The 21,789-nt window shown below is 52.5% G+C and overlaps 8 protein-coding genes across 8 annotated transcripts; 5 read left to right on the top strand and 3 right to left on the bottom strand.

Moving 5' to 3' along the window:
- Nucleotides 1-621: 621 nt before the first annotated feature.
- Nucleotides 622-972, top strand: IAQ61_004392 (uncharacterized protein; the record flags this gene model as incomplete). The annotated part of the gene is made up of 1 exon (XM_066096329.1): nt 622-972. The coding sequence occupies one exon, from the start codon at nt 622-624 to the stop codon at nt 970-972; it is 351 nt and encodes a 116-aa protein (XP_065953647.1).
- A 1,264-nt stretch (nt 973-2,236) lies between these two features.
- On the bottom strand, nt 2,237-3,421 carry IAQ61_004391 (uncharacterized protein; the record flags this gene model as incomplete). Its single annotated transcript, XM_066096328.1, has 4 exons — nt 2,237-2,358; nt 2,425-2,888; nt 2,967-3,123; nt 3,181-3,421. The coding sequence occupies 4 exons, from the start codon at nt 3,419-3,421 to the stop codon at nt 2,237-2,239; spliced, it is 984 nt and encodes a 327-aa protein (XP_065953646.1).
- Nucleotides 3,422-10,914: 7,493 nt separating this feature from the next.
- On the top strand, nt 10,915-11,139 carry IAQ61_004390 (uncharacterized protein; the record flags this gene model as incomplete). Its single annotated transcript, XM_003838991.2, has 1 exon — nt 10,915-11,139. The coding sequence occupies one exon, from the start codon at nt 10,915-10,917 to the stop codon at nt 11,137-11,139; it is 225 nt and encodes a 74-aa protein (XP_003839039.2).
- A 530-nt stretch (nt 11,140-11,669) lies between these two features.
- Nucleotides 11,670-12,077, bottom strand: IAQ61_004389 (uncharacterized protein; the record flags this gene model as incomplete). The annotated part of the gene is made up of 2 exons (XM_066096327.1): nt 11,670-11,977; nt 12,065-12,077. 2 exons carry the CDS (start codon nt 12,075-12,077, stop codon nt 11,670-11,672), a joined length of 321 nt encoding a protein of 106 aa, XP_065953645.1.
- Nucleotides 12,078-12,843: 766 nt separating this feature from the next.
- On the bottom strand, nt 12,844-15,994 carry IAQ61_004388 (uncharacterized protein; the record flags this gene model as incomplete). Its single annotated transcript, XM_066096326.1, has 2 exons — nt 12,844-15,585; nt 15,671-15,994. The coding sequence occupies 2 exons, from the start codon at nt 15,992-15,994 to the stop codon at nt 12,844-12,846; spliced, it is 3,066 nt and encodes a 1,021-aa protein (XP_065953644.1).
- Nucleotides 15,995-17,782: 1,788 nt separating this feature from the next.
- On the top strand, nt 17,783-19,265 carry IAQ61_004387 (uncharacterized protein; the record flags this gene model as incomplete). The annotated part of the gene is made up of 4 exons (XM_066096325.1): nt 17,783-17,816; nt 17,866-17,925; nt 18,032-18,139; nt 18,264-19,265. The coding sequence occupies 4 exons, from the start codon at nt 17,783-17,785 to the stop codon at nt 18,317-18,319; spliced, it is 258 nt and encodes an 85-aa protein (XP_065953643.1). The 3' UTR covers nt 18,320-19,265.
- A 646-nt stretch (nt 19,266-19,911) lies between these two features.
- Nucleotides 19,912-20,431, top strand: IAQ61_004386 (uncharacterized protein; the record flags this gene model as incomplete). The annotated part of the gene is made up of 3 exons (XM_066096324.1): nt 19,912-19,948; nt 20,006-20,232; nt 20,282-20,431. 3 exons carry the CDS (start codon nt 19,912-19,914, stop codon nt 20,429-20,431), a joined length of 414 nt encoding a protein of 137 aa, XP_065953642.1.
- A 363-nt stretch (nt 20,432-20,794) lies between these two features.
- MDE1 (Methylthioribulose-1-phosphate dehydratase) lies at nt 20,795-21,745 on the top strand (the record flags this gene model as incomplete). Its single annotated transcript, XM_066096323.1, has 4 exons — nt 20,795-20,902; nt 20,981-21,124; nt 21,200-21,534; nt 21,631-21,745. 4 exons carry the CDS (start codon nt 20,795-20,797, stop codon nt 21,743-21,745), a joined length of 702 nt encoding a protein of 233 aa, XP_065953641.1.
- Nucleotides 21,746-21,789: the final 44 nt, after the last annotated feature.

The raw sequence follows: 21,789 nt of genomic DNA, 5'->3' as shown, positions 1-21,789 counted from the left end.
CCCTATGTATCATCCCAAACCACTTCAATCCATCCCAACCCACTCCCATCCTCTACCTCGAGCAAGCACCTCCCAAAAGAAAACAAACGGTCAAGTTTACCCACGGTCCCACGCACTACGATACCCTCACGATCAAGATCGCGCGATACTTCCCATCGGGCCGATTACAAGAAGCCCCGCCGCCAAAGTACAGGACTACAGCACAAGAGGCCCACAAAGCAAGCGCGCTGATTGGACGGATGATACGCTGACACAAACCCGGGAGATTTGGTTGAGGGGGGAAAGGAGGGGTGGGGGGCAGGCGGACAAAGGTCGTCGTTGTCTTTCGTCGTCGTCGTTGCGAGGGAACAGACCGCTTTTGCGGCCTTGGCCGCACAGAGAAAGAAAGCCGACTGCATCTCGAACTCGTCAAGTTACATGCACGAGATTTGCTTTTCTGCCAGCTGTGCGTATGACCAATGTCTATGCGACAAGGTCCATTTTTTTTTTCAGACTTCTAAAACACAGCTTCGGGAGGGGAAAAGGGTAAGGGAACCAAAAGCAGCGGCGGCGGCGGAGGAAACAGACCGAGGTTTCTTCGTTTCGTGTGGCTGAGATAGCTGGTAGGTACGGTAAGTTACGATGGGTAGCCCCCCAAGCGGCCGCAAAGTGGCTACCGGGCAGGACAACCAGACAGTCAGACGGTCAGTCAGTCAGTCGGTCGGTCAGTCAGTCAGTCAGTCAGTCAGTCAGTCAGACAAGGGCATCCCACTCGTCGTTGTCGTAGTCAGCTTCAAGGGTGAAGAGTGGAGTGGAGAGAAGAGAGAGAAAGAGAGAGAAGGAAAGGGAGTGGAGTGGGTGCGGTGCCGGTGCGTCAGGGTCCAGGACGACGCTAGTCAGCAGCCGACGCACGATGATGTAAGCCAAGGCCCGGGTCTTTTGCAGGCGAACAAGCCCCTGCAAGTAAGCGCAGGCCTTGCGGAACGCCAATGATGGCATGACGGAGACTTGGGAGACGCTGGGTGACCACACTTTTGTCGCAACTTGCTCTGTCGGACCAAGGAACCAAGCAGGCCCTTCCCCCAACCCCACCGCATGTCCGGGAGAGAGAGAGAGAGAGAGAGAGCGAGGGGTCCAAAATGGGGACGGTTGCAAAGCTGAGCGGCCGGTCGATCGAATCAATCATAGGCTGGGTCCTCTCGATACGTCGTCCCCGTTACTCTAGTACCTGCGGGCCCAAACTCTGTCCTGTCAGACGCGGTTAAACGGTCGAGGCGAGCAAATCCAAAAACAACAACGATGACCCAAAGGGGAAAGGGGGGTGAGAAACCAGCAGATGCGTATATAAACAAGGGTCTATGATTTCTGGTCGCATTCCTCTAGCAGGAATGTTGCGTCATTTCGCTCCATTGCAGGCGTACTTTCCGACACCAGAAGTAGGTAGTAGTAGTATAGTTGGATTGCCACCACACATAACCCTGCCAACTTATTTTGCCATTGGAGGGGAAGGGGGGGGGAAAGCAAAGCCAAAAAAAATATATAATGCGAGGGCGTTTCATGCACGCCTTCTGAATTACTGTACAACGTCATGCAAGCCCGCCCCCGAGGACCAAACACCCGAGTTCGCTCTTCGCTCGCGGGGCGGGTGGGCTAAGTGAGAGTCTATAAGATTATAAGGGTATAAGCGAATGAGGATGCTCCATGACGACAAAAACAAGGACCGGGGCCAAGTTGTTTGTTCGAGCGACCGAGGTCGGGAGACAGGGATTACAAAGTAGGCGCACCGAGACAGAAAGACGAGTCTCGGTGCGATATAGGCGCGCGTGTTGGTACAACCAGTAACGATGACAGTAGGGTGTTTCGCTCATGAGAAACAAGGGGGTACTCGTAAAAATGTAGGGGAAAAAGTGATGGGGAAAAAGAAAAGTGAAAAACGCCGTGGAACGCCATGACGACACCCTCGTGCGGTGGGTGGTCGGGTATTGGTATCGCAAAGAAGCCGTGGGGGGTGCAGTGATTCAGCGATGGATAGAAGAAAATTCGTCCCGTCCTGCCGTGCGTGACAGGACCCCGTCTAAATGTGCCGACCTGAAATGTTGCTCTCTGAAAACGCCAGAAGACTGATGATTGTGCCTGCTGGTCCCGAGAACGTGTGTGTGTGTGTGTGTGTGTGTGTGTGTGTGTGCGTTCGAGTGTGCGAAGCAACCAAATGGCTGCTATGGGATCGAGCCGTGCATCACCAGGAATTTTTCGCTCATCAAGCCTCCTCGGGCGAAGGATGGTCCATGCCGCCATCGTTCTTGTGCACTTTTCGGTGTCTCCTTAGGTTGGAGACAACAGAGAAATGACGTCCACAGCCATCCACTTCGCACGCAAATGCTATTGTCCATGTTAGAATCATTGAACCTCCCGTTTTTTGGGGTTCACTCGTAGAATTAGACTTACGCTTCTCTCCAGTGTGGCTGTACATGTGCGTTTGCAACGAACTTGGGCGGGTGAACCTCTTGTCGCAAATCTTGCACTTGTGCTTCTTCTGCGAGCTCGACGAAACCTTGGAGCTGAACTGGCCCATCATGGATTGCGGGGCCGGAGGCATGCTTGCGCCCAGCAATGCGTTTGGGCGGGGAAGGGTTCGCGAGCTGGCCAAGTCGACGGACTCGGAGGCGGAGCTGTAGTCGGTCACGGAGCCGTCTCCAGCGTAGTAGCCATTCGCACCATAGCTGGCCGAGGATATCGACGAGTGTGCGGAATGTGTCGACGGGAAGCCATACGAATCGGTCGAGCTGCGGCTGGTGCCGTGGGAGCCGTAGATGTTTCTTGGGGTGATGTCAGATTGGCTGAGGGAGACCATGCCGCGACTGGCATCCAGGGCGTCGCTAAAACTGGTGCGGGGTGGCTGTGCGTTCATTCTGCAAAAGTCAACTAGTGCACTTTGGCGTTGCCTCTGTGAATCCGTGGATTCACAGAATGCAAAGGAGGGGACTGACGAATGTGAAGACCGGCGAGAGGCATCCTGCTGGTATGCGTATTGGCTGCTCTCTGCCGTGCCATATTCCACCTGAGTGTAGGGAGCCGATGTGGGGGCATACGTTTGGTTGTTGGGAGACGCGGACGAGGCATAACCATAACTTCGCGACAGGAGATCTTGAGAAGCATCGAGTAAGTTTGTGGTCGCGAAGTTGCCATCCGGGAGAATAATACCTTGTCCCATGGGAGGGGCTGTGATGGGTATGCCATGGTAGGGAATGGCAATGCTCGTAGGCCTTTGCTCGAGTCCAGCAGAGACGGCGGGCGAGACTGAGGTCGAGTACATTTGCTGTTGCGGGGGTGCGGCGGATACCCATGGGTTGGTGAAGTGTGGTGCTGGTGCTGGATAGCGCATGTGTTCGTAGCCCAGACCGTTGAGCTGGGACTGTTGACGATTGTCGACGGCCATTGCCATTGTGGTGGAGGTATGGTGGTGTGGGATTGGGTGAGGGAGGGGGAGGGGGCGGCGGGGGGTGACGGGGTTGAGGTTGCAGAGGAACAAAGGAAGAGAGAGATGTGACACAGGCGGACACACTATAGAGGCAGATCGGAGGATTGAAACAGATAGTTCGAGGGTCGAAAACGTGGAGAACAGTCGATCACAGGTACGCAGCGGTGGGATCTGCGAGCTTATGAACTTGAGTCTGACACTGGGGACACCCGTCGTATGGTAGACCAAGTCGAGCAAGGATAGTCGTCGAGGTATGCCGATCTGTTCAGGTGTACTAAGCCAGGAGCCGTGGCGATGAACCAGCGAAATGAGGTGTAGGGCAGCGCGGACACCAGTGACGGAGTGGCAGGCGCTCGAGCGTTTCAAGTGCAGGACAGCAGTGTGGAGAAGCTCCTCTGTCGAGCGGGTGCAGGGAGGGACCCGTGAGCGGCTGGGTTGCGTGTCGTGGTGGTCAATGTCGGCCAACGTTATTCGCTTGCACGCGGCAGACCAAGAGCAAAGCGGCAATGATCTGACGGCAGCCCCAGGGCGATTCAAGTGAGGATGGCCGTGTAGGCTGAGGAAGCAGTGCGGCTGGTTAAAAGATGGTTTCGAATTGAGGCCAGCTTAAGCAAGTAGGTATAGTAGGTATAGTAGGTACTATAGAGAGCCACTATGATGTATACACAGGCTGGGATATGGAGAGCAGGTGAATAGGAGGATGAAGGATGGAGGGTGGATGGATGTAGATCAGTAGGTAGTTAGAGAGGAGGTTGAGAGAGAGAGAGAGAGAAGAGAGATAAAAAGAAGCTACAACCGAAGGGGATACAGCTGGTTGATAAATTTCCGGTTGGATGAAAGGCGTCTACGTACGTACGTCGACGGGATGTTCTTGGGCTCACAGGAACTCCTCTCTTTCTCTCTCGCTCTTTCACTCACACACACCACACACACTCTCTCTCTCTCTGTTCTGTGTGTGGCATCATAGGCTGGCAGCCAAGGCTGGGAAGAGAGCAGTGCAGGGCCCCTCCCTCCCTCCATGATCCATCCATCCATCCCTCCCCTCCCACCCCGGCCACACTACGTCGGTGCAGCACAGGGTTCATGCGCCACTAGAGCACACCGTGGAGGGCTGCTTTTGCGCGTGTGGGGAGAACAGTGCGCGGCGGGCCATGAGTAAATTGTCGTCCAAGCCGTGCGTGGTGCTCTGCTGGCTGCTGGCTGCTGGTGCTCCCCAAGCGGACAGAGTCTACCCACAACTGGCCTCAACACCAGGGAGGGTTGGCGCAAGCCTCTACCGCTGTTTGCTGTGCGCTATCGTCGGCAGCTTTCACAGCCGTGAGAGCCCGGTGCGCTCGCCAGTCCACAAGACAGTGCCCAGTGCCCACTTTGCCCCAAGCCGTGACCACTATGCTAGCAGCGCAGTCACCGGTACGTAGTAGTAGTAGTAGTAGTTAGTAGTAGTAGTAGTAGTTAGTAGTAGTAGTAGTAGTAGTAGTAGTAGTAGTAGTAGTAGTAGTAGTAGTAGTAGTAGTAGTAGTAGTAGTAGTAGTAATAGTAGTAGTAGTAGTAGTCAGTCTTTCAGCCATTCAGTCAAGTCAAGTCAGGTTTCAGTCATCTCAAGTCACTGACCGCACAAGCATCACCGCCTCTCTACATGCTCTATTCTCAGTCTCGAGATGGTAAATGTACATGTAACATGTACAGGCATGGTACGTACCTACGTCCGTACCAACCTAGAGTAGGTACGGTAGTATGTACATACCCTAACCCTACTATACAACCACACCCAGTCGAAGTACGCCGCACGCGAATCAGCAGGCGTCAGGCGCGGGATGGCTTTGGCCCTGGTGTTTTGGCCTGCCGCCATGCAAGCCACCAGGCCCAGGGTGGACCAGGGGGCTTGAAGGGGAATAGGCCATTCACCCACAAAATCGCATGCTGCCGGATTGGGCGACACAGGCACAAGCTAGCCAGTTGCGTGGAAAGGCCTCTGGCTCCTTTGCGCAGACCGCTGGCGGGTGTGCCGGCCCTGTGTGGGCTCAGCCTGGCCTTGTTCTGGCAATGGCCCAACCCCTACCCATTCACTGCTGGCGCTGATGTCAGTGTGGAAGCAGTGTCGACTCTGTGGACAGTGGCCTGCGACAAGTGGTTGCGCAGCACGCGACGAGGCCACGAGAGGGACCGAAGAAGAGCCTATGCCATCGTCGACTGGTAGCGCACCGCACCGGGAACCGACCGGAGAGACGCTCTCACGCGGTAATCGGACCGCAAAAGCCCTCTTTCTCCTCTTCCAAAGAGCCTGAGCCTGAGCCTGAACTCTCTTTACCGTAACAGGGCTTCTCCCTCCAGGGCTCTACCCTCCAGGGCTCAGTCTCCACGTCGCGTGGTGAGTGGAGGGGAGCAAGGGAGGTCTGAAGTGGTCGACGTCTGAGGCATGGCCACTCCTCTCTCCTCCCAGGGCCCTCCTTGTTTAGCGCTGCTTCCGCTGTCCCCTCTCCACTGACTCTCTCCGTCCAATGTCCAGCCTGCGTGCAAGTGTGGGTGTGGGTGTGGGTGTGTGTGTGGTCGACTCCACTGTTCGTCCACTGTCGTCCACTGCCACTTGTGCGCACAGGCAGCACAGCACAGCAGCGCAAGCACACTTCAGGGGACTTCATTTCACATCTCGGGCGCTTTTGCAATGCCCCACCGTGGACGGGCTAAGCACTGAGCAAGCGTTTGATCGCCGTCCATATTGCTTTTGGCCATGCGCGCAGCTTAGCCAGATGGCGGGCAGGTCACGAGGCGCTGAGGCTACCATAGTGCAATAGATACCCTACCCTACTCTACCAACCCTGGGTGGGTTTATGTATGTAGATAACACACTGATACAGTAGTACTCTGGGTACTGTTGATGTTACCACCGCAAGGCCAACTGCGTGCGACGAACATTCCGCCCCGAGCCATCTCCCTCCAATGAGGCCGAAAAGTCAAAGACAGGGGGGGAGGGGTTGGGGCGCGAGTCGTTTGCCATCCTCGTCGTTTGAGCATTTTTCAAGACATCCTATGTGCAGCTAGGTAGTTGGATGGCTACTAGGTAGCCGGGTAAGCTAAGCTGGCCGAGTCAACGACCTGTGCTCGATTCTGCCTACATGGACAATACATAAGCATCAGTGAGAGTAGTACCATGTTAGTGAGAAACAAGAGCAGGCGGTGGTGTGGAGAGAGGCCGTATGTCCGCCAATGAGCCGGCTGAAGTGAGCAGAGCGAGGCAGCGCGTCGACGTCGTTGTTGCAGAAGGCCTTCGTATCGTCGGCCTGTCGTTGACGCAGACGGCTTGCTAGCTGGCATGAAATGATGCGGGCCAAGGCCGGGCTCTCTGTGGTTCGCTGCCACGACTGTGCAAAGTGGGTGGAGGGGGGGTGGAATGTGGTGAATGATGTGGGTGAATTGCGCTGGCTCACAATGTCGTCATTGGACTTGTCTTGGGACGGTTAGGGTAGGGTTGGGGTGAAAGGGATGATGGCCTGGTGTGCCTTAAGGGGGGGGGGAAAGAGAGGAAGAGAGAGTAGGGGAGAGGAGGGAGCACAGACGCGCGTGCACGGAAAAGGCCATTGGTAGCCGTTGGACTGGGTTGTTGGGTTGTCCTCACGGCAGTGGAAAGCATGCCAGCATTGCAGTAATAGTAGTAGTAGTAGTAGTAATAGTAGTAATAGTAATAGTAGCAGCATTCAAAAGTCAAGTGTTGCAGTTAAAGGCGGTCAAGGGATTGGAGTTGGGGGTTGGAGAGAGAGAGCCCATAGGTCACTTCTTGTTTACAGCAATACCCAGCACCCATTCATTCTTCCCTTTTTGCTCGATGGGAGAGGGAGAGAGGGAGAGAGAGAGAGAGAGAGAGAGAGAGAGAGAGAGAAAAAAGAGTACCTTCATATTCTGGCCCATAGTTCAGCCGCCATCGCGCCCTCTCAAGACTCAAGAGTCGACAGCCTACTATACAAAGCCGTGTTTTGCGTCCTGCGTCCTGTCCTGACACATGCACCGGTGGCAAAGAAATAACCGCATTGCGTCCTTTATCGCTGCAAATACGGCGGCGTGGCAATGATGCCGGCAGAAAAGAAAGAAAAAAAAAAAGCGAGCACCAAAGAAACCGTCCGAAGCTTTTTTCTCTTGTCTCACCGCCGTACCGCTTCCCTTTCTTCCCACCCCACCAACACCACCCACGTCTTCCTTCTGGTTGGCCATGTTTTGGAGAGCAAAGGGCCGCCTTGCATCCTCGCAACCTTCACCGCGCCCAAGCCCCCCTCTTCTCCATCCCCTTACCCTCCCCTTACCCCCCCCCCCTCTCCCCCTCTTCACACCCAACCATGGTGAAGGAGGCGTCTGGTCATGCAGGGCACAACCCATCGGATAGGAGCAACGCCATCCGCTGGCTGTGCCCATCGAGGCTTGCGTGCGCACTGCCATTGGCTTGTGCAAAGAAAAACAAACCCCCCCCGACTGCAAACGTTTCGAGGCTTTGGACGCCAGGTTCCACTTGAGCCATGTACAGCATGTACTCTACTGTGCTCGGGGAACTAGCAGCTAGGAACTACAGGTACCTCATCAGAGTTTGAAGCTTTCTAACGTCCTTTGGTCAACAGTCACGGCTTTTCGACGGCTAAGGATGCGGGCCGGATAGGCCGCAGGCATGTTTTGTTGTCTGGTTAAGCCGCTGCCGCTCTTACTCTACTGCGTATCTGCTCAGTACCGTAACGGTAGTAGGCAAATTCTTGCTGCCCAGGTCACTGTTCAGTGTGCGCTAAGATGCCCTACATACAGTAGAGTATGTACACCCTGGGAGCCACTTAGTCCTCGTGTACAGTAAGAGGAGAGGAGATGGCCCCACGCTGCCACTGCTGTCCCGGCCAACAATAGTCTTTGCTTGTTTTTTCTACTCACTTGTACTAGTATTGCTGGACCCGTCCGCGATGCACTCCACTCAACAGTCAACACTGTCTGCAAACAAAGCGTACATTGGCCTGCATGTACACTTAGATTATCGTATGCGCCCCCCCCCCCCCAAGTGTTGTACCGGGTCGCCACCACAGATGAACCGCAGACCCTGCGTTCTGCCATAACAAACTTTAGCCGTTGTTGCCCCCTCCCCCAAGTCCACACTGCCTCTTCATGGCTTGCCAAGGGAGTTTGGGCACTCTGCATAGGGCTTGGTCTTGGTCCTCTAGTCCTCACTACGGTAGTCAGTGTCTCCCTATCCCCGGCCACAACCTGGTCTGTGACATGCAGGTCTTTTGATACATACATCCTGCGAGTAACATGTGGGGGACGGAAGGGAAAAAACACAAAAAGGAAAAAACCAAAAAGAAAGGTTTGTCCACTCCGCAGTCCCTTGTTGGGTGATGGGCGGAAAGTGATTAACCCATTTCCCTCTCATGATCATCATATGGATTACTGATATGGCCACACCATTCCCCACACGGCAACGGCGAATCGTGTTCCAACCCGGCGTGTGGTCCGTCCAACAGATCGATCTGCACCGTGTGATATTCAGGCACATTATCATTATTGTCGTTATTGATCCAGAGTGTCTCTCAACCTCGCACTGGCCCACGTCCCCTACCAGTGCGATACGGATTTCTGGTGCACGCACTTTTGTCCCTTTTCCCTTATATCCGCGTGGGGGGGGCGGCGCAGAACACTTGTCCTTTTCTGCTCACCCCAGCCGCGGCGGTTCCGCCGCGATCCAGCGCCATCACGGTAGCAGGTGGCATCGCGAGTAGGGAGTAGGGCCGGGTATAGCAGGAGGGCCGAGGAATCGCGCCAAGTCATGTGTGTGTGTGTGTGTGTGTGTGTGTTTATCTGTAGTATGCGCGTGTATGTATGCGTGTGTTGTGCGCGAATGTGGAGGGAGAGACAAGGCACAAGAACAGCACAGGTAAGACGTGAATGGCCAGTAGTCGGCGACTCAAATATCAAAATGAAAAAAAAAGAGAGAGCCATTCAAGGCCCCCAGTACATCGGTAGCAACCATTTTTTAACATTTCGAACGGGCATCTCGGTTTAGTGGATTGAATGCAAAGGGGACAGGGCCAAAAAAAAGTTTCGGTGTGCAAGTGTCGTGTGCTTTGTGTGCTGGTGGGCAGTGTGCGTGCGTGCGTTTCTGACACCGGCCACGAAACAAGAGGTAGCATTAGATGGCTACTCGCGCCAATAACGGGACCCAAGTGTTTAGAGTCTACCGTGTACGTACACCGGTACATAGATGCTGTACGTAGTCCCGTTGGCAAGGTTTTCCTTTCCCTCCCGCCATTCTCACCAACTCATCTGCCCAGGGTCCGTGGCAACTGGCGATGGGAATCATCTCCCCGCAACAAGGCCGATGTAACGTCCTGCCAGTGCCAACGTGCATAGCGTCAACAGTTCGGTTTGTTTAGCTTGGGAGCCTGGAGGGATGGAGGGATGGAGGGATGGAGGGTAGCTTCCGCTCGTTGCATCATGTCCATGTTCCCACCCAAAGTCTGTGCGCACGTGTTCACCTCAGATCCTACTTAGGTCGGTTGAGAGATGGCCCCGTCCATCCCTCCGCGTCCATTCATCCCTACAAACACACCCTTGCCATGGTTTGCTTCTTGGTTGGCCGGATCATCATCCCTGAAGCCTCCCGTTCGAGACTAAAATGCACAATGACCACCTTTACCGCCCACCGATTGCACACTGGTAATTTACCTACAGGTACACCAACTACCTGCTAGCTGCCCCCAGCCCTGGGGAGGTGTGGATACCTACAGCATGTACGGTAGGGGGGGGGGGGGATGGGACTACGGTCAGCCAAGCAACACATCAGCGTGGGAAATTACAAGACTGCCGCTTTGAGACGCTGTCGACGACTTGATTCAGCAAAGTGCCGCATTCTCGCGATTTGTAGATCTCAATCAATTCTCCTATTCTGTCTCGTTCGGGGCGAAAGCCAAAGCCTGCGTTGAGACATGTGGCCCATGTCCTTTTGTTCTTTGCCTTTTCCCCTTTGGAGAAGAGTCATGGTCCTTTTGGGGGAGGGGGGGGGGGAGAGAGAGACAAGAACGCGCAAGGCTACCGGAACTTGCATCAGGTTCGTGATGAGATACAGTCAGCGCACTCGTGGCCAGCAGCCACGTTTTCAGGATGGGTCCCGCAACACCTTGGGCTTTGAATAAACTTTATACTGTCTCTGCAGACTGCAGCCCTAACGTCCAAGTTTTCGATCTACATGTAGTATACATGTCCATTTTCCATGTACTTCCCATGTAGCCCTAGGCTGTCTAGGAGAGAGAGTACTGTAATGTAGGCCAGATCGGTACTGTACATGCACACAGCACAAGATGAACAGACTCTGTGGCATGTGTCCCCAATCGCCCCCCAAACTGCTCTGGGCGCATTGTTGTTGATGCCAACCCCTCGTCCGACATGGCCGTAGTCTTCTTACAGAAGAACCCTCTCAGCCAAACTATTTGCCAACAAACATGCCTGCCATGCTGTCAACGACTTTGATTACGTCTCTCTATCCGGTCAAGGTCCATGTAACCACCGTCCACGTGCTGAGATCTCGTCAGACCAGGTTGGGGGGGGGGAAGAGTCGAACCTGGGCTGCGTATGCTCAACTCGGCACAACCTTTGGATACTCTCACACCCCTTTCTCGGTGCGTCGCGGCAAGGACGAGAGAGAGAATGGACAGATCGAGGTGTGAATTGCTTAGTGCAAAGATACGCATCAAACCACAAAGAGTGCGCTAACGCGCAACCAGCCGCCGCACCAATAAAGTGAGGCTGTGAGCGCTCGAGGTCGGCGAATACTCGCACCGCCGTAACCAATTACGAGTCTCTGCAATCTCCCTGCCTTTGCGCTCTGCAATTCTACCATGCTGCATTTTCGCAAACTTACCACCACGCTGGTTTTTATGAGAATACACAGGTAGTTCGTAACCCAATCCTTGTTCTTTCATTTTTCTCTTTGCCCGCATCATTGGCACGCGGTTGGCGAGTAGTGTACGGTCCGCCTGGCTTGTCCTGCGAACGGCCCAAGTGCCCAGCAAGACCATGGCATGACCTTCTCGTTGTTTGTCCTCAGACCATTCAAGCAACAATCACTTCGCGCTGCCTTCAACCATCTCGGCCTCTAGCAGTATCCCTCTTGCATCCACCTGCACACCCGGGCTCTTCACCTCGACCCTGCCACTGCTGGACTACGCTGAGGAGCCTGTTGGCGGGATGCTGTCCTTCAAGCTACAGGGGCATCTCCAACCTGTTCGTGGGCAAGCTTCTCAATGTTCTCTTCCGTCAATGGCATACATGGTTCCGTTTCTTGCCCCTGAGAACTGCTGTGGTGCATGGCCTGCGGTCTTGCAAGAGATAGGAGCTTTTCGTCCCGTAGTTTGGTATCTCTTTCCTCTGCATTGATTCGTCGCATAGCCCGGTCGCCTTCATCCTCAGCGGTCCTCGCAAACGCCGCGTCGCTGTGGTGGTTGAGGCGGTCAAGTGAAGCGGTCAGTGCTTGCGCCGTTGTTTCAGGCGATGGAATGGGCGTCTCTAGTGATTGCGGGAGATCATTCGCACTAAGGCTCGCTGCGGAAGTTTGGGTTGGCTTGACTGCAACGCCATGTTGATCAGCTATACTTTTGGATAGCATGATGTTAGCCCTTTTTCGCCGCCCCTCAATGGCCCATTTGACAAGCATCTTCAAAGAGTTAGCAGGTTGAGTGGTTTGCACCAGACCCTGCAGTTCTACAGAAATGGCTACCGATGCTATCGCATGGACCCATCGATGGAGAAGGATGCAGGGCCAGGTGATGATCGCATGGACGACTTACCTTCTCGAGCAGCTTGCCTCTGACAGGCTTGGCCAAGTAGTCCTACAACGTCTCAGCGCCATGTTCCTATTGAGCAGGCAAATAATATCAAACACTCACATCCATCCCACACGAAACACACTTCTCCTTGTCCCCTTGAATCGCACTGGCCGTCATAGCAACAATGGGAACACCGCGAATTTCAGGTCGGTTGCGCCAGGGAGCTTCTGTCCGTATCGCATGGGTAGCAGAATAGCCATCCCGAATGGGCATCTGTGCAAAGGCTGTCAGTGATTGTCCTGTCGAAAATCGACATGTCTTGGATCAGCAAGAAGCTGTCTGGTTGTCCAAAGGCGCCACGCATAGATTCCTTCTTAAGACATGTCACACTTCGCTATGCGTACCTGAACATCCATCAAAATAATATCAGGCCGTGGATGTGATGGACTAAACTCCTGCTCGAGGTAATCGAGCGCTTCTTGGCCGTTCCATACGGCGTTGACCGAGAAGTGGAATTTCGTGATCGTTTTCAATGCGATTTGCTGGTTGATGTGGCTGTTTACAGATTAACAAAACCTGTGAGCGGTTGTGTTGGAAAAGGAGAACCTACTTGTCTTCGACAACTAAAATGTGCACTTTTTGTCGTTCGCTTTCGGTAAGACTCATCCATTGATCTGGAATATAAGAATTTGCTGGATGGGATTGCGTATGTCCATTCGTAATTTGAGGCGTCATCGGCGGTGTATGTCCCTCGGAACTGCCACAGGATACTGACATATCACTCTGAAGTCGATCTGGAATGGACTCCAGATTCACGAGAGGCGACCCATCGTTCGCACAAGGTACCTTACTGAACGGTATCCAGAAGGTTGCAGTCGTGCCCTGGCCCAGTTTTGAATCCAACCAGATCTGACCTTTCATAAGTTCGACAAGATTCTTACTGATGGCCAGACCCAAGCCAGTTCCTCCAAATCGTCTGGCTGTACTTGAGTCTGCCTGACTGAAGGGTTGGAAAAGCCGCTTCCGGACTTCTTCCTCTATCCCGATACCCGTATCACTGACAGTGAAGTTCACTGTGACTGTGTTCTTTGTCTCACGGCTGATGCCGACTGTGAGTTTGACAACGCCCACTGATGTAAACTTGATACTGTTGGTCAAGACATTGATCAGAATTTGCCGTAATCGACCGGGGTCTCCCATTACCCTTAAATCCATCTCAACCTCATCTTGGATAAAGCTCTGATAGGCTAGACCTTTTCTTTGTGCTGCGAAAGACATCATCTTGTTGACGTCCCTCAATACCACACTCAGACTGAACTGGACTTCTTCCACATCCAATCGCCCGGATTCTACTTTGGAGAAGTCCAAGATATCATTAATCACCGTTAATAGACTGCTGGCTGAGCGATGGATATTCTCCGTGCACTCTTTTTGTTCCTCGTTCAGGTCCATGTCGAAAAGCAATTCACTCATGCCAATGACCCCGGCGATTGGTGTACGTAATTCATGTGAAGTGTTCGCCAGCAGATTGCTTTTCATACGGCTTGCTTCTTTTGCAGCTGCGGTGTTGGCGAGAAGTCTCGAGTTTTCCTTCTCTTGTTCGCGCAATTGTTCCTCTCTTTCGCGCAATTCGGTAACATCCATGGACACGCCAATGACCCCATCAACAAACACCTTTCCATCCACTCCTGCTGTCCGGGACGTGTTTAGTAAAGGGACAAGGCGTGTTCGATAGAAGCGTGCTTCGGAAATATATCGACCCATGACAATTTCAGTTTGCTGTTTCCCCTCGAGGATCTCGTGAATCGGTTCTTGCCAACGTTCTCGTTCCATGGCAGGTATCTGGAACACATCGTATATGTCCTGGCCCAGCATCTCTTCTCTGTTTCCACCCCCTCCAAGCTTGCCATCATCCTTCGTATCTCCATCGTCACCTTCGAGAAGCACCAGCTTGTTGTCGCGGTTCACAGCCCACAAAAGGATCTTGGCATGTTGTATAACTTGCTGTAGCTGCTCCCTTGTTCGCCGTGCTTCTTGCCTCGCCACGACTAGATCATGAATGTCAGTACACGTCCCGATCCACTTCACAATCCGCCCCGAGTCATCGAAGATTGGCAGAGCTCGCCCAAGCATCCAACGCCACTCTCCGTCGAATCGTTGGCACCTGTACTCTGTGTTGTACTCCTCGCCCGTTTTCAAACAGTGAAACCAGCTTTTTACAGTTATTTTCATGTCCTCTGGATGGAAGGGAAGTCGCCAGCCTTCGCCAATGGATTGCTCAACTGTGAGCCCAGTATAATCATACCAGCGCTGCGAGAACCAATCATGTAGTCCGTCTGGTGTCGTTGTCCAGACCATGACCGGCATAAAGTTTGCGATGGACTCAAACTGTCTCTCATTCTCTTGGATCTGAGCGGCAATCTCATTGGCGTACTCGGTGATGTCCTTGAAAACCACGATTCCACCAAGGAACTCACCACTTTCATCATGATAGACAGGCTCTCCGCTGACCTCAAATACGATTCGGGTACCTGTGACAGGTTGTCGCATACCGATTCGCGTCTTTACTCGTTTCCGTGAACGACAGACTTCTACGACTGGGAACTCATCAACTGATAATGTGCGTTGAAAATCGTCAGTCCACACGGGAAACTGGGAGAGAAAATCTCTTTGATCGCCTGCTGAGTACATTCGATCTTTGGGGAGAAGGCGAAGTAGGGCTTTGTTAGGTAAGCCAAGGCTCTCGTCATGCGACAATGCAAAACTTGGGAGGTTGATTGAGTTTAGTATTGCGTCCTTCAACTGTGTGACCTTCTGGAATACAGATGCAGAAGCTGTGATATCCCCCCGCCGCTGCGGTGGACCCCTGGGAGGAAATTCCGGTTGCTGTAGTATAGGCGTAACAGCTTTGGAAGCTGTGTTTGAATTGCTCCCGGAACGGTGACCAGAGGATGTACTGGAGCCAGAGCTTCGGGATTTGTTCAAGTATGGCCCCGTATTGGACCGGTTCACAATTCGACTGGAAGCTTTGGGTGTAGTCTCAGTAGCGTTCGCGCTTGTAAACGACAGCGTGTAATAGGGGGTTTCCTCGATGCTCCAGATGGAAACGATACAGGATACCTGCATGGCATGTTTGTATGCAGAGCTTCTGTCGGGCTTTTGGAGCGGGGCAACGACAACGTCCACAGCAACATCGTAAACCATTGTACGTGCGAGATTGGTGATGCTCAATTTGGGCAACGGCTGGTCGTCAGGCGGCATCGCTTGCTGAGGTGTCCTTGCTGCAGTAGGTGTAGTGTGGCCGCTGCCTGTGGGATCTTCACTCTCTGCATCGGGAATGTTGACCAGCTTCGAGTCTTCTACGACACTGTCCAGAAAGTCCTGTGTTTAGTTAGCAAATGTTTCTGAATTATTGGAATTTGGAAGAACGAACCTCCCAGGTGATAAGGACCGGGGAACCATTTTGAAGGATGTCGATGCCAAGTTCGCCCATGGTCTTATTTTGAAGCACTTCTGAAATACTCTCGAAGTCTATATCCAATAACCTACCCATAGCTTCATTTGCCAGTGCCACTGTCTTTTGGGAAGACAAGACCAGGACGGGAATCGGCAAGTATTGTAGGGCAGCAAGGGACGCCATGATGGGAGAGGGTGCATGCATAGACAACGGATCGCTTCGTATTGAACTTGGCGATCCTGATCTGGATCCTTCACCCATGGGGAAATATCCACACTCATGGTTGTCTTGATCAGCCATTACGATTATGTAGTATTATGCGCAAATATGATGCTCAACAGGACCTGGTCCAAGGAGGAAGGATTAGCCGTGCGACTGTCGTCACAGGGGAAAAGAACCGAGAGCGCCCTTCAGCCCGCAACATAGGAAGGCCTTCAACAGATCATGGAGTGGAGGGGTGCGCTAGTGGAGGTTTGGAAGAGAAAGGAAGGAGTCGAATGACAGGTTTATCACAGTGTTTGGAAATGCGAGGACGCCTGTAGATGGCCTGTCCGCGGACTGTGGGGAGGGAATTCGATGAACAAGGATCCTTAAGCGGGAAGGCCACTGCTTCTAGACTGCACTTGGTTGCCGCACGGGCGGGAGATTGTCAGAGATCGTTATTTGAAGGCGGCTACGAGTCCACGAATGATCTGGACGTGGCAGAGATTCAGAGTACAGGCTTTGTTGCAGAGAAATAGAGTACTTGGACTGCTCGGCTAAAGGTCTGGGACAGCTCGTCCGGCTGCGATCGTGATGACGTCCGTCCGTCCCATGCTTTTCTAGAACAGCGAGGTGTAGCACACGTCTTATACCCGCTGGCAAAGGCTCCGCGCCCCGCTATTCGAGAGTGGCTCTCATCTGATGGCAGTCTGGCCCGCGCCACCCAGCCCCGTAAGGATTTCTGATCGACTACACGACTGCAGCTGTCAAGTTCGTTTTAAGACGTATCATGATTCAGTTCTAGTATCGAGTCTGTGGCTGTCGGGTCTGTAGTCCTTGAACATAACGGCTGTGGATGCAGTAAGCCCCAAGATCCAAGTACACTGTGCCCATGATCAGGATATGAAATAGTGCTGAGGATTTGTGCTTTTAATCATTGCGAATTGTTGCAGGCCTTACCTTTATCATTGGTACCCATGTCGCACTAAGTACTGTACTACCATACCCTTGTACATGGCAGATCAGGAGATTTAGAACAAAACAGTCTAAGAACGACAGTCACCAGGAGACTGCAACTACTTAGGCTCAGTCAAAGCCATTCGTAGCAAAACATCGCTTTGGCTTGTAAGAAATCGCCACGTTTATTCACAGTCGGTTCCAAAGTTATCACACTACATGCCTTTGAGTGCAATCACCCGTATATGCATTGAGACGTCAACCTTGACGATCACAGTTTCCGCTCTGACCGACAATCCCACAAGAAGAGAATCCCATCCTATTAGAGATTATAATGGATGGGCAATTCTCGGGAATGTGATCAGATTGCCATAACAAGATCCGCAGATGGCCCGATTCAAAAGTCTTGACAGCCTTAAGGACAACTGTAGTCGCTTGGCAAACAGCTAACGCACAGGATCATGGTGCGCAACGACAGCTTGAGATTCAAATATCCTTTTGGGCTCGCTGCTATGGTGATGCCAATAAAGTGGTGGAAGCGAAATGCTGCAAGATGCAGACCAGTGTAAATGCGATATAATTTGTCGTTGCAGACAGGACACTGGTACTACCGCATTTTCGCATTTGATGAGATATGCAAATGTGGTGACATATGCCTCAAATCTTTTGTACTACACTCAGACTATCATATTACCCAGAAAATATTGCAGAGTGGTGACTACGCTACATCTACGTCTGTGAGGTAGAGCCCAGATGGCCCAGTAGATTACCAGAGGTCACGTGCCTAGAATATCTTGGCGTCTCAACTCCAAAGTTCACGACAGCTGGCGTCCAGTGTAGGCTGCAACATCAGCGCCGCTCCTTATTTTCCACATCCCCAATTACCTCAGCGTAACAAGCGGACTTTCTGCGCTTACAATAGACCCAAAGATGCTACTCTTTGGGCTCGGAGGGCTTCTGACTAGTACGAGAACACACCACGCCCAACTTGGGAATATGACTGACGCAGCCAGGCGTCGTTCTCCTCATCAATGCCATAGCGATACTTTCCGAAGACCGATTTCTTGCAAGAAGTACGTTTCTGCCTCCCCAGCGAAACACGGCCCTATACGATTTCAACCCTACGCGACACCCTCCTTGAGCGAGCGCAGAACAGAGGACTGACATACGTGTGTATAGTTGGTTGGACGAATGCGGTGGAACCTGGATTTGGCGGGATGCGCGATGATGCGAGTATAAAAGCGCGCTTGATAAATCTGGTTTCCTCGGTTCGAACACTTATGAGAAGTACGTGAGCACGGCGTGAACCATCCCCGCTGTTGTCATGGCCTGCATACTGCGCGACCTGCATTTTCCTCAGAGGCCTCTGACATGGCTTGTACGAAAACCCAGGGTTTACTAACGTCAGCAGTACCACTCATGTTCATCAACACTTTCATGATCATCTACTACCTTGTCCTGGGTTAAGCGCGGCGCATACATACAAAGGGATACGGCGTTTGGAAAGCACTGTCTTGGCGTTTTTAAGCGGGAGCACATCAATGTGCAAGTGAAAGATATTGCATATTGGAATGTTAGCATGTTACGGCCTTGATCCATCTTGAATCGATATACGCGGAGGCTTGCTGCCCCCGGCATCTTCGACGATTTTCGCTTCGCAATGGGCAGAGGACATTCAAGCTTTGAAAAGCGCATGCCATTACGGCAGCTCCCTTGAGCTCATCTCATACTGGCATACGGGCTTCATCTCTATCAGCGTATGCATGCTCAACATTCCGGCGACAAGGCTTTTGGAGAGCAGGACGGATACCGGAACTAGCAGCAGAGGAGTGTTTAGATTTTGGACAGTGTTTATGATCAGTACCGAGCAGGACCACATCGAGATTATTGGCCGACATATGGCGGACAAATCAAACTCACTCGACAGCTTATGCGCATAGTGCATTGTTCTTCGACAAGTCAGCAATATAGGAAGTGGCCTATGAACACATGATTGCGCGTGCTCTGACCGCTATACATGAAGCTTTCAGGATTGGTCGCGGCTATTTCCCTAATGTGATTCCATCTCTCATGGGTAGGCTACGATAGGATAGGGATCCACAGATGCAGATGACCATGGCCATTGTCAAGCACGTGCGTGGACCCTGAATTCCGAGGTTGCACATGTGTGTGTGTGTGTGTGTGTGCTCGACCGCGGTGTTCCTGCGTTAGGGGCTGTCAGAAGGATCACGACGATGCCAAGGTCAGTCCTTTAGGAACCTAGAGCACAGTGAGTATCTAGAGTACAGCAAGTGTCTAGAGTAGAGTGAGTATCTCGGGTACAGCAAGTGTCTAGAGTAGAGTGAGCATCTCGGGTACAGCAAGTGTCTAGAGTAGAGTGAGCATCTCGGGTACAGCAAGTGTCTAGAGTAGAGTGAGTATCTCGGGTACAGTGAGCATCTCGGGTACAGCAAGTGTCTAGAGTAGAGTGAGCATCTCGGGTACAGCAAGTGTCTAGAGTAGAGTGAGTATCTCGGGTACAGTACAGTACAGTACACCATCTTGAAATGCGCCCAAATCCAACGACCGCATGCAGGACTGATGAAGGTTGCCTACCGCTACCCTACCTACCGATGCCGCGTGGGATATCCCGTCCAAAGCCCGTTTGCTGGACGAATCAATCTCGTTGGCGTTATCGCGACCATGACCTCACCTCATCACCTAACCACGTCCATGGCACAATAAACACTTCCACATGCTCGTCAATTTGCTTGGCTGGACATGTTGCTTGTCTCTCAGCCGACTCGTGACCCTACATGGGCGTCTAATTCAAACTGGGCAACCCTTTCCATCCCGCGCTGCTAGAGAATCTCAACGACCTCGAGCACGCGGTTGCGTCATTTCGAGATTCACGGTGGCTTGATTTCGGCGTGAAAGGAGTAAATATAAGGCCTTGTCATGCAGTCGCTCCGTCGTGCAAAGGCCCTGACATTCACACCCTACCTATACACACTCTGCGCCTAATCTCAGCCTTGCAACTTGCTTTTCGCAACTTATCCAAACCTTTGGTCTTGTTCCCAATGTCTGGCCAACCAATTCATTCGACCGGCCGTGGGGGTTAGTCATGGACAAACAACGACGATCACCCACCTTGATGATACTGATCACTTGCAGGTGCTGGTAACATTGGCCCCGACGTCAACGTCTACACAGATGGTGGTATTGTCCGCGAAGGTGTTCAGGGAGAGTCAGCCGACGGTGAATTCTCCACTGGCCGTGGAGGTGCCGGCAACATTGGGGTGTCCCCACGTCTTGATCCACAGTCCAACGAAGGCCGTCGCTCAGTCGACTTTGTGCCCGAGATCAACCAGCGCAACCCACAGGACGAGTTCCACACTGGTGTATGTCTCCATGCGTCTAACCCTACAGACATTGCTGACACAAGCGTAGCGTGGTGGTGCCGGAAATGTGTACAAGGAGAAACACGGCGGTCACAGCTCATCTTCTGAACGCAAGGGACTGGGCGAGAAGGTCAAGGCGGCGCTCCATCTCGACGGCAAAAAGGAAAAGCCTGAGCCGTCTCCTCCTGCTCAGGACTAGAAGATAGCCCTTCAAGCGACGACTGCGCCTATGGCTTTGCAAAGCCAACAAACAGGTTGCGCGAGATACCCCATTTGACGATACCATACTAGAGCAGGATCCTATATTTTGCAAAGTACTTTCTATTTTGATTGCGCCGTTATAGAAAGCAAATATACCCCAAACCTTGTTTGCCTCAGGCCCCCGGGCGTGCATATGAGCAGGAAAAGCTTCATGGTGGGGTAAATATCAAAGCCAGAGCGCGGACCAGGTGGGGTAGTTAGCTTCCGCCTTTCTGTTCCCTCCTTCTGGCTTGTGGAAACCTCCAAAGAATCCGAAAGCTCAACAGTCGAAACTTCTCACAAAAGGGACAAGCTGCCCATGATGACCACGCTCGAACAAGAGGCTGAATCTCTCGTGCACTCGAGTGACCCAAATCATCCTGCTAATCACATCTGCACGCTCTGCGCCAAGTTCTACACCTTAGGCTGGGTACGCTTCACGAAGAAGGGTGGCAGTGCTGGTGTGTGGCCGATCGATCTGTTGACTGACAATCAAGCCTTGAAATAGGTAACAGGAACAGGAGGAGGGACAAGCATTCGCCATGAAGACAAAATCTACATTGCGCCCAGCGGAGTCCAGAAGGAGCTCATGAAGCCAACCGACATGTTCGTAATGGACTTCAACACCAAAGAATACCTTCGAAAACCCCAGGTTTGTCTGAACTATATATCCAAAGAAAATCAAAATCCACCACATGAATAAACCTCTACTAACAAGTCTCCCAAGGTCCTCAAACCCTCAGCCTGCACCCCTCTTTTCCTCGCCGCCTTTGAACGCGGCGCGGGCTGCTGCATCCACACCCACTCCCAATGGGCCGTCCTCGTCACCCTCCTTGTAGAACGCGACTTTGGACTCGAGGCCTGCTTTGAGATTGAAGAAATCGAGCAGATTAAAGGGATACCAAAATTCCGCGGTGGGCGCGAGAACCTGGGCTACTATGATCGACTCCAGATACCCATTATTGAGAACACGGCGCACGAGGAGGATTTGCGGGAGAGCTTGGAGGCGGCCATGGAGAAGTATCCAAATTCATACGCTATATTGGTTAGGAGACATGGCATGTAAGTTGCTGATCTACTGTGCTCTTTTCTTCTTCTTCTTCTTCTTCTTCTTGAGCGGACAGAGAGAACAAAGGACGTGTAGCTGACAAGCAGCAGATATGTATGGGGCGACAACGTACACAAGGCAAAGACACAGTGCGAGAGCATAGACTACATCCTCCAACTCGCTGTCGAGATGAAGAAACTAGGCCTACCGTGGACAAAATCATGAGCCAGCCCAGCAACCAAAAAAAAAGCCTCGATATTTCACAAGAA

The sequence above is a fragment of the Plenodomus lingam genome (genome assembly GCF_022343315.1).
Source record: "Plenodomus lingam strain CAN1 chromosome Unknown contig_19, whole genome shotgun sequence".
In the NCBI taxonomy this organism is placed as follows: Eukaryota; Fungi; Ascomycota; class Dothideomycetes; order Pleosporales; family Leptosphaeriaceae; genus Plenodomus; species Plenodomus lingam.
The sequence above is the reverse complement of the archived record's forward strand: the minus strand, read 5'-3'. Positions and strand labels throughout refer to the sequence as shown.